This window comes from Primulina huaijiensis, unplaced genomic scaffold, assembly GCF_012295235.1.
Source record: "Primulina huaijiensis isolate GDHJ02 unplaced genomic scaffold, ASM1229523v2 scaffold36661_ERROPOS134499+, whole genome shotgun sequence".
Lineage (NCBI taxonomy): Eukaryota > Viridiplantae > Streptophyta > Magnoliopsida > Lamiales > Gesneriaceae > Primulina > Primulina huaijiensis.
The window spans coordinates 16,828-27,687 of NW_027358560.1; the positions used below are offsets into that span (position 1 = coordinate 16,828).

General features: G+C 33.2%; 2 protein-coding genes across 5 annotated transcripts; both read right to left on the minus strand.

The window, feature by feature from the left end:
* Positions 1–2,175: 2,175 nt before the first annotated feature.
* Positions 2,176–7,543, minus strand: LOC140968411 (uncharacterized). Of its 4 annotated transcripts, XM_073429347.1 has the most exons (12): positions 6,596–7,543; positions 6,452–6,496; positions 6,307–6,381; positions 5,479–5,553; positions 5,241–5,357; positions 5,103–5,147; positions 4,959–5,033; positions 4,756–4,830; positions 4,415–4,680; positions 2,671–2,907; positions 2,511–2,573; positions 2,176–2,413 (listed from the first exon to the last, which is right to left on the minus strand). In XM_073429347.1, the coding sequence occupies exons 1-12, from the start codon at positions 6,630–6,632 to the stop codon at positions 2,387–2,389; spliced, it is 1,137 nt and encodes a 378-aa protein (XP_073285448.1). In that variant the 5' UTR covers positions 6,633–7,543; the 3' UTR covers positions 2,176–2,386. The 4 variants fall into 4 exon arrangements, with proteins under 4 accessions (XP_073285448.1, XP_073285451.1, XP_073285449.1 ...); XM_073429350.1 differs by lacking the exons at positions 6,307–6,381; positions 6,452–6,496; positions 6,596–7,543 and adding an exon at positions 6,104–6,173 and having other exon boundaries at positions 5,479–5,554; XM_073429348.1 differs by lacking the exons at positions 6,307–6,381; positions 6,452–6,496; positions 6,596–7,543 and adding an exon at positions 6,055–6,167.
* Positions 6,932–10,421, minus strand: LOC140968410 (uncharacterized). The gene is made up of 3 exons (XM_073429346.1): positions 8,213–10,421; positions 7,839–8,130; positions 6,932–7,564 (listed from the first exon to the last, which is right to left on the minus strand). The coding sequence occupies exons 1-3, from the start codon at positions 9,130–9,132 to the stop codon at positions 6,932–6,934; spliced, it is 1,845 nt and encodes a 614-aa protein (XP_073285447.1). The 5' UTR covers positions 9,133–10,421.
* Between the last annotated feature and the right edge of the window lie 439 nt (positions 10,422–10,860).

The following is a 10,860-nucleotide window of genomic DNA, read 5'->3' on the forward strand; positions in this document are numbered from 1 at the left end:
TATATGAAGAGAATTTTTAAATCCTTCTTTTCTTTAAGTAAATTTTAAATTCCGCTGTTCTTTCATGAAATCAGTCAAGGGCTTTACAGTTTTCATGAAAAGGCCAAGGCCAATATTGAAAAGAAGAATGAGCAATATACCAACAAGGAGAAGAAGAAGGTGGTGTTTCAGAATGGTGATTGGGTGTGGTTGCACTTGAGGAAGGAAAGGTTTCCTGAGAAGCAACGTTCAAAGTTACTACCGAGGGGTGAAGGACCATTTCAAGTCCTCGAAAGGATCAATGACAACGTCTACAAACATGATCTACCAGGTGAGTATAACGTCAGTTCTACTTTCAATGTTAGTGATCTTTCTTTGTTTGATGTAGGTGATGAACAAGATTTGAGAACAAATCCTTTTCAAGAGAGGGAGGATGATGCGAACACGGATGGTCAAGCTCCAAGGAAAGCATGAGATCCTTTAGAGCTGCCGGAGGGACCAATTACGAGGAGACGACTGAAGAGCTTCAAGGAAGCATTGCATGGGCTTATGAGCAAAAGGGAAGGACTTACAAGCGAGGTGCAGAGTGTGGAAGGCTTTGTGATGCATGGGAGTACGTGTGGGGGCCAAAAGAACATTTTTCAAACATCTTTTGAACTACCGAGGCTACATGGACCCGAGCACGGACCTGTACACGGGGTCCATGTCCCTTACACTCGAGCATGAGAAATCCAGAGCCTGCACGGACCCGAGCACGGACCTGTACACGGGGTCCGTGTCCACTACATTCGAAGCCGTGCTTTGTTCTTCAAGTCAAACTTATCAAAATTTTTAACTTCGTAGCTTTTTCGAACGTTCTTGTGCGGATTGTCATAGGCTTGTTCTTTGAAGGTTCGTTCGAGTTTTCGATTGTTTCATTGTGATTATTTGTTGCAAAACTCGTCATAGTTTAGAGGTGAAAATCACGCATACACTTGTTTCAAAAGATCGGGACAACAACACGAATTCCTTGTTCGTTATTGAATTGAGGCGCGATTCATATTTAATCGTGTTTGCTTTTCTTACGCACGTGGATTCATATCAGTACCTTGGTTCATGTATTGAACAAGAAAATTATGTCTTAACTTTTGTCAAACACTTGATAATTATTGAGATGGGATCTATGTGTTTAGTGGAGGTTTTGAGAATGTATGTGTATTTTTGAAAGATTGATTGTGGTAATTATTTATTTTGTCTGCTTGGGAATATTTGGTAAGTCTATATTTATGGGCAAACTTTGCCAAAGTTTTATTAATTATTATTTTCTCCAAATCTTTTATAACGCTTCAGCATTATAGCATTTATAGTTTAATGTCATGGGGTAAGGGTGTTACATTTAGTGGTATCACAGCAACGTTTTTCGGACCAATGATTTGGATCATGTCTTCCTATGCTTGTGACACTTCATCATCTATCTTTCTTCATCTCATTGATGTATTGGTATGATAATAAGCTTTACATGTAATATGTTTTGCAAATGATTTTAAATTGAGACACAACGTACACTACAACAAAAAATGCTTATGGTGACATTCATAAATGTCATCATATTCAATATTTAGTGACATTTAATTTTTGGTGACACCTCCAACAAATGCCCTCTATTCCAATGTCGTCTTAAACTTCCTGACATTTTTTAATGTCATTATAAGATGTTAATGACAACTTCATACGTGTTACTAATTATTCATATAATGACAATTTTAAATGTCACAAAAACTCATGTTTTAAAGACATTTATACATGCTTTGTTATTATAATAGTAATGACAAATTTATATGTCAGTTAAAATCATTTATAATGACAACTAAAAGTGTCGTGTATGTTAATTATAGTGGCAAAAAAAATGTCACTAATTATATGTTATGAGGTTAATTTAAAATGTCTCATTATGTAATCTGTAATGACACTTACAAATGTCTTCTATACTAATATATAAAGATATTGAAAATTGTCATTAATAGTTGTTTATAATGACATTTTGAAATGTCTCCATATGAGTTTTACAACGACATTTTTTATGTACATGATTTAATGTTCTAATGTGACATTAAAAATGTCATATTTTATGAAATGTCATCGAGTTTCAATATTTTCATGATATAATATTCAAGGATATAACAAATTAACATAATACAAATACAAAATTTTAAAATAGAAATTAAATTGCTAATCAATAATTGTCATTAATTTTGAAATCATTAATGTATAAGACTGACAAATTTGTTACCTCGAAAAACATCTATACCCCAACAAATGTACCAAATGTACCAAATATATTTAGTTTAAGAACTGACAAACAATTAAGTCTTGTAAAGCAAAACATAAGCAAACTTGTGACGCATCTTCGTTCTTCAACCATCTCATCTTAATCAAAATCCAATATTCTTGTCACCTACAATAAAAATTCATATATTTGTATGAATGAAATAAAATTAAAGAAGCACAAAATAAAGAGATTAAAATTTAATTCAAACTAGTGAATATCATACCAAATGATAAACTGGAAAATTATTATTTATCCAAATGCACCTAGTAGAAATCTTCCTCATTAACTGTCAATTTCAAATATAATTGATATTGGTTTAAAAAGATAATAACATGACGGACATAACAATAAATACTAGTTAATTGAAAAGTTGAATATCATACCAAATGACAAGGCCAAGCTATCATTCCTCCAAGTGTATCCCCAACCTTTTGTAAAAGATCATATGGCCTAATCAAACTCTCTTCCCGTTCTAGGACAACTAGAACTTGTATTTCACACCAATTTGGTCCCAACGTCTGTCCTCCTACTTCGGTATTTGGATCCATGCTACGAACCACTCCTTTTGCCACAATTTTCGTCGAATCAAATAGACTTTTTATTGAGACAGAACATCCAATCTACGTGAAAGTGTTAAAGATAATGTTTTAATAAAAACAATTATAAAGTACAATCATCAACAACCATTATGCTAATGAGTATGTCCAGCTAGCCAGAAAACAAAAAAGCATAAAGAAACATCATTCAAATTAGTTAACTCATGACAGCAAATATACATGTAATATATATTCTCAACCAAAATTTACTATCTAAATCAATAAATGACTAACTCGAGATAATTATAAGCTCACACAAAACATAGCTTACAAAAAAGCAAACTCCAACTCATTATGCCACATCAAATAATAAATAATATCAAAATAAACAAAAGAAAAACCGTTTACGCATCTAACATATATTCTTAAACCAAAAAGCCAATGCTGAATCAATAAAGTACTAAATCAATATAATAATAAAGTAATAAAACTATAAAAAAAGACTTTACCCTTGGAGATAATGGACTACTAGAGGATGTTGTGTGTTGTATATTGCTGTAATTTGAACCAAGGTTTTGGTTTGGTTGATTGCAAATCTTTGATTCTAACATTGCAATGTGTTGGCCTTGTTTTCTAATTTGCTCATCCATTTTTTCTAACTTTGTCTTTTGCTCCATCACTATTCGATTGCATGTGCTACGGCTTGGAACTTCTCCCCATAAATCAGATGGGTTAACACCATCACCAAGCATACGCACTCGGCCTGGTCTATCTGGTCCAATGATTTGAGCAAATACGTCATTTTGACCAATTTGATCCTCCTCGTCTTTAGGAAGTTTATTTTCTAGTTCTTTCATTGCAGCCTTCACCAAAAAATCAAAATCCATAATGTATTCATAGTGATTATGATAACAAATATCTTTGAAAGTAATCTAGTTGAAGTTTATAGAACAACTTACCAATTTTTCTGCCACAATGTTGCCTGAGGGACTTCCATTAGCATGAGTGAAAGAAACAGGCATGAAATAATTCAACTCGTGATGGAGGTCGCCCTTTTTCTTTTTTCTAATATGTAATTGGTTAAAAGTTTGTAAATTCTAATGCATATAGAATTATAAGATTAATAAGATAAATTACCAATTTTTGTTGCACTTGAGCGAAAGATCTTCTTCCAGTTGTCTGATTCATTATCTTTAGGTTCCGAGCAATCTTATTTTTTTCACTTCTCTCCTGATACATTAAATTCAACTTGGTACACAAGACAAAAGTCTACATGAACATTTTTCTAAACATATAAAATATTGTATACCTTTGATTCTTCTGAGTTCCAATGAGCAACTTGTTTCACATATTGTTCTACAAAAGCTCTTTTATCTCTTTCTTGAAGAAGAACTTGCATTGACAACTCGGGATCATAATATTTTTTTTTAGTTCTGACTTCCAGTTTCTCCATTTTTTTGCTATTGAACGTAGTGTCCAACTTTCTGTTCCAGGAGGAAGGTCGTACTTTTCCAACAAAGACATTTAGACAATTTACCCTCATAGTAAAAAATTATTTAATAATAAAATTATTCAATAACATTGTAATTACCTTTATGACATCTAGCATTTTTTTCTTACTATCTAGGGGCATTTTTTGCCAATCTTCCACGTCAATCGGACAAAATTTAGCATTTCTTGCCAAAGTACCCAAAAAATCAGTAAATTTATTTCTTCTTGATCCAATAGGCCGTCCCATATCATCACATCGAATCTTAATACGTGGCAGAGTGTTAGGTCTACCCCAAATTTCTTTCATAAATGTAGGGCCTCTAGTTTTCTTCTCAACGTCGAGAGATTCACTTTCACTATCTACATCTAGATGCAAAAAGGAGAAATAAATTATTGAATAAATAAAGTGAAATGAGTTATTACATTTTTCATATAGGTTACCTTGATTAGATTCTTCGTCCATAAAATCATTTTCAACATGTGGGTTGTTGTTGAATGTGGTCGTAGAAGTCAAACCTGTATGTTTTTATATGGATAAATAAAGGATGAAGTGAGTATTATAACAAGTTATATCTAAATGTAATCATCGAAACTAAAAAACTAAAATTTCATGTCTTTATGTATCTTAATTTTTAGGATGTTACCTTGTAATCCAATGTCTTTTTTATTTGAAGCTTCATCTATTTGGTTTCTTGATGCACCTTGTATGCTTTGACAATCTGCACAAGCATTATCTCAACAAAATATATGCAGATTGAGTTTATAATTATAATAAAAAAATTTCTGACCTTTTCCACTAGTTACCACGTTATCAAGTTCTCTTGTATGATAGACTTGAATAAAATATACAACATGTAAAAGAAAAAAGGTCAAATAAGAGTTATACACAAACATGACATATTTTTTATGTATAAATAAGATGCTACCTCTTCCTTTTGAATTTCGAGTTGTGTGATTGTCAATCAAAATCAGTGGTTGAGTATTTGTCTCATCTTGAAGTTGAAAATGAGTTTTTTCAACATTTTTATTTTTAAGAGTCATTCCTATCAAAAGCAAGTTACATAAGATAAATAAAGCATTAATAAGCATTATACCAAATTATATCAAAATTTAATCTTTTGAAATAAAAAATTCTTAAGTTTCATATATTTTTTTATCTAATACCTTGTACATCATTGTGTTGCTGCTTTGAAACTGTATCCATTTGGTTATATAGCATACCTTGTATGTTTTGACATTCTACACAAGTATTGACTCCACCAAAATATAAGCAAGTAAGTTTTAATTATAAGCAACAAAGTTCTAACATTTTTCGCTAGCTACCATGTTATCAAGTTCTCTTGCAAGACTGACTTGAACAAAGTATACAACATTCATTGAAATGACTATTGGGGCTATTAGTAAATCATTGAAGGAGTCTGAAAGATTAGAAAAAGAAATCCAAGAAGTCCAACAAGAATACTCTATTTAAAATAAAGGGCAGACCAGGTTTGTTTTCTCATTTAGTTTCTCCAGAGTATTCTGAAGACTAACAAGAATAACCCTTTTGAAAACCTTGTTTCAGCTTCATCAAAATGTGTTATACATGGAGGGATTATTTTAATACTCGAGGCTACCGTGAACTCATATATATTATCATGTTCTCCAAAAAAAAAAAAACATTCATACAAATGCAAAAGGTCAAATAAGAGTTATACACAAGCAACAAATAGATTTTTTTTGTGTAAAATGCGATTATACCTCTTTCTTTTGAATTTCGAGTTAAATGATTGGCAAATATAATATGTGGTTGTGTATCTTCCTCATCTCGAAGTTAAAAATATGATTTTCCCAAAAATTTACTCTTACGAGTCATTCATATCAAAAGAAAAGGTTAAAAATTACAAATGCTTTTATATAGAATAAATAAAAATGAAATAACTATTATACATATCCAAACTTAATCGTTTCAAATAAAAAACTATAAGTTTAATATCTTTTTATATTTAATACCTTGTAAATCATTGCGTTGGTTCTTTGAAACGCCATCTATTTGGTTATTCAACATACCTTGTATGTTTTGAAATTCTGCACAAGTTTTGATACCAGCAAAATATAAGTAAGTTGATTTTTTCATTATAAACAAGAAAATGCTAACCTTTTCCGCTAGCTGTCATGCTACCGAGTTCTCTTGCAAGACCAACTTCAACAAAGTACATAAAATTTAGACAAAATCAAAAGGTCCAATAAGAGTAATACAAAATCAGCAAACATATCCTTGATGTATAAAGTTACAGGCTACCTCTTTTTGAACTTCGAGCTGCGTGATTGGCAATCATAATTCAAGATTGTGAATTTGCCTTGTCTTGATGTTGTAAACGAGGTTTTCCAACATTTTTACCATCACTAACCATTCCTATCAAGAGCAAAAGCCACAACTTGCAGATAAAAAAAGTTAGTTATATCCTTTGATATGATAAATAAAAGATCCATAGTTAAAAATGAAATTAAAATATATAATGTTAATATTATTCTAGTATCCAGCAAATCCACTCTACTAGTTTCACTTTATATCATATTAACTAAACATAAAAAAATTATATATGCTAGAAAAAATCTCATCATTAACTAAATCTCATCATGCATCAACATCAATTTCAACTCCTGCAACATCATCTCGAACCCAAACGACTTCTTCATGTCCATTCTCGTCTTGAGGATTACAAATACTACTTTGAAGATATGTATCAACATCTGCCATAGGTTGCATTTTATACTTTGCTCGTGCATCGGTGGTGATAATTACATGCCAATTACAATCAACTGGATCTTCCACATAAAAAACTTGCATGGTTTGGGATGCTAATATATAAGGCTCGTTGTGACGCTTCACATTTGTAAAATTGGCCAACATAAAACCATCATCATCCAGTTTTAGTCGTTTGCCTTTGGAGACCCAATCACATTCAAATAAAACAACTCTTCGACCTGCCTCATAATCTAACTCAATCACATTTTGCAAAATCCCGTAATAATCAAGTTCACTTGATACTGGATTCTGATCTCTTATACTCGAATAACTTGAAGTGGTAGCCCGAACAATTACACCACAATTCTGAGTTTTTCTCTTGCGTTCCACTTCTTTTGTATGAAACCTAAATCCATTGGAAATGAATTTTTCATATCGTATCCCTATGAAATTTGGGCCTCTGGCAAGTGATTTCAAATCATTTGATACTTGATCATCTTGTGAAGGATTTGTATTTTCACTCTATCACACAAGGAAAAATTGATAAATTATGTATAAAAATCATAATATATAACCTCAATGACAATTACAAAAGAAACTTACATGTTTGGCAAACCAAGAGGTAAAAGACTCACTATGCATACGTTCAATTTGGTGTGGTGGAAGACCGGAATGAGTAAGATTCAAAATCTGACGGTGTTCACTGTAATTTAAGAACGGTGATTTGATAAACATCGGCGATTATATATTTAAACACAATGAAATATAAAATCACATGCTCTATATAAGATTGTACTTGATGACAGTTGAATAACACATATTGATGTGCCTTCTTTAATGTCTCATCATCAAACTTAGTTGCAAATGCCTTTCCAAGTGCATAACCAGAGGCCGTAAACACGTCCAATGCGAATGTTGAGCCGATAGTTGTCTCATCATTTCTTGTTGATTGATTGAATTTTGTCTCTACATAATCAGCTAAATAAAAAGAACAGAATGTCAAACATTCTTCAGCCAAATACCCCTTAGCAATGGATCCTTCTGGCTTACTTCTATTTCGAACATACGACTTCAATGTCCCCAAGTACCTTATACCAAAAACATAAATTTTTTATTATTTAGTGAAAATAATAATTTAAATAAAACAATATCAATAATATTTGTTTTTACCTTTCAATTGGATACATCCAACGATAGTAAACTGGTCCAGCAAGTTGTACTTCAGTAGCCAAATGTACAGTCAAATGAATCATTATGTCAAAAAATGAGGGAGGAAAAATCTTCTCCAATTGACAGAGGATCACCGCAATATCTTTCCTTAGACGAACCACATCAGTAGGAGAAATTACTTTACAACATAGCTCTCTGAAATACCTACTCAATCTAATCAAAGGAGCCCGAACTGATTTAGACAAAGTTCTACGTAGTGCCACCGGCAACAACTGCTGCATCAAAATATGGTTGTCATGGCTTTTTAGACCAATTAATTTTGCCGGTTTCATTTGAACACACCGTGAAATGTTAGAAGCATAGCCATCTGGAACTTTAATTTTTTTCAAAACCTTGCAAAATGTGCCCTTCTCATTTTTGCCCATTGAATAACATGCTGGAGGCTGATAAACTCTACTTGGTCCTTTCTCAATAGGATGAAGTGCTGGTCTTATTCCAATTTCTTGCAAATCAAGACGTGATTTAATATTATCTTTTGTTTTCCCTTCCATATTCAGCAGTGTCCCACAAATTGATTCGCACACATTCTTCTCAATATGCATAAAATCAAGATTGTGGCGTACCACATTATCTTTCCAATATGGTAAATCGAAGAAAATACTCAATTTTTTCCAATTGAATGGTAGTTCTGGATTATCGTCAACACTTTTTCCAAATTTCAAATTAAAATTTTTCAACTCGTTGATCACTGTGTCTCCCGAAAGTATGGGTGATGGTCTTCCATACTCTTCTGTGCCATCAAAATGTTGAGCATCTTTGCGAAACTCATACCATTCAAAAATTTGCGGTGACCCATATAACAATATTTTTTGCCATTTTTTAACCATCGTGAATGTGTAAATTTGTGGCACACTGGGCATGCAAATTTACCTTTGGTGCTCCATCCAGATAGGGTTGCATATCCAGGAAAATCACTTATAGTCCATAATTATGCGGCATTCAATTGAAAATTCTGCTTGGTTGATGCATCATATGTCTGCACTCCTACATCCCACAAATCCTTCAAATCTGCAACAAGGGGCTGCAAGTAGATGTCGATGTTATTTCCAGGAGCAGATGGACCAGGTATTAGCAATGACAATATAAAGTATGGTTGTTTCATACACATCCATGATGGAAGATTATAAGGCACTAAAATGACTGGCCACGTACTATGCGCCACACTCATATTTTTGAATGGATTAAATCCATCTGAAGTTAATCCTAGCCTTATGTTTCGGGGATCCTTTGCGAATTCAGGGTGGTTATGGTCAAACGTTTGCCAAGCTGGGGAATCAGCTGGGTGTCACATGTAACCGTCTTTCGTGTGAGATTCAGAATGCCATCTCATATGGACTGCTGTTTTGCAGGACATGAACAAACGTTGTAACCTAGGCTTTATTGGAAAATACCATAACACCTTGCATGCAACTTTCCTCTTGTCACCAATAGGATCATTTTCAGATGTTTCCCATCTAGGCTCGTTGCATGTTTTGCATCGAACTCTTTCTTCATCCAACCTCCAGTATAAAGTGCAATCATTAGGACAAGCATCGATCTTTCATAACCAAGTCCTAATTGCTTCATCAATTTCTCTGCTTCGTAGTACGACTTTGGTAAATCTTTCATGGCATTTGGAAATGCTTCTCTCAACAAATCCAAAAGCATATTGAAGATTTTATTGGTAATTTTTCCAAGACATTTTAAGTGAAGCAAGCGAATGATGAATGAAAGTTTTGAGAATTTCTTGCATCCGGAATATAACTCTTTTTGTGAATCATCAATTAGTTTATAGAATTTCTCGGCCTCTCCGATTGAAATCTCTTTATCCTTTTCGAATCCTGCTGTATTGATTGTATCACCATCGTTTTGTGGGACCCCAAAAGCATCGTGAACTAATCCCTCCATATCATCTACATCAACACGAGATGGAACAGAACTAGATATTGAAGATGCACTACATGCTATCTCTCCATGAGCCACCCAGTGAGTATAACCTTTGATAAATCCATCAACCGTCAAATGATCACAAGCATCCTCTCTTGAAACACATATGCCAATCTTACATTTTGCACAAGGACATGCAATCATTCCATTTATGTTTGCATTAGAAAATGCAAAATCTAAGAAACTCTCAAGTCCTTTCCTGTATTCCTTGGTTTGTCTCGGCAAAAACTGTTGGATCTCGGTTTTCTAGACGCACAAACGCAACGCAAGTTTAAAATTTTTATTTTATTTTGACAATCAAAATATACATGATTGGGCGTTCGTATGGTTTTACGATTAAACATTCATAGGGCGTTGGAATTTCATACCTTAGGTGAATTAATCACATGGCTCCACCTATTCCGGGTTTAGCGGAGATAGTTCTTGATGAAATCCCTACGAACTTTCTTCAAAATCTTGTTTCCTTCTAATCAGGTCCACGACTAGATGATTTATTCCTCTTCCAATTTGCACTAGCAAATATGGAAGAGATTTTGCGTAGGAGAAAATATTTGAGAGACGGCTCAAACTATTTACTTCAAGGTGGTCGAAATTCTTTTGAGAGGAGAGGAGAGGTTTTTAGAAAAATTATGAATGAATTATTATCAACCCTAAGCCTTAAG

Coding starts and splice junctions, on each gene's coding strand:
- LOC140968411 (XM_073429347.1), bottom strand. CDS start 6,632: ATGATTGCCAATCACGCAGCTCGAAGTTCAAAAAGAG. Junction 6,382..6,451: donor CATGACAGCTAGCGGAAAAG/GTTAGCATTTTC, acceptor AAACTTGTGCAG/AATTTCAAAACATACAAGGT. Junction 4,681..4,755: donor GGACGAAGAATCTAATCAAG/GTAACCTATATG, acceptor TTTTGCATCTAG/ATGTAGATAGTGAAAGTGAA.
- LOC140968410 (XM_073429346.1), bottom strand. CDS start 9,132: ATGCCCAGTGTGCCACAAATTTACACATTCACGATGGTTAAAAAATGG. Junction 8,131..8,212: donor TGGATGTATCCAATTGAAAG/GTAAAAACAAAT, acceptor TTTTGGTATAAG/GTACTTGGGGACATTGAAGT. Junction 7,565..7,838: donor TGTTATTCAACTGTCATCAA/GTACAATCTTAT, acceptor CTTGTGTGATAG/AGTGAAAATACAAATCCTTC.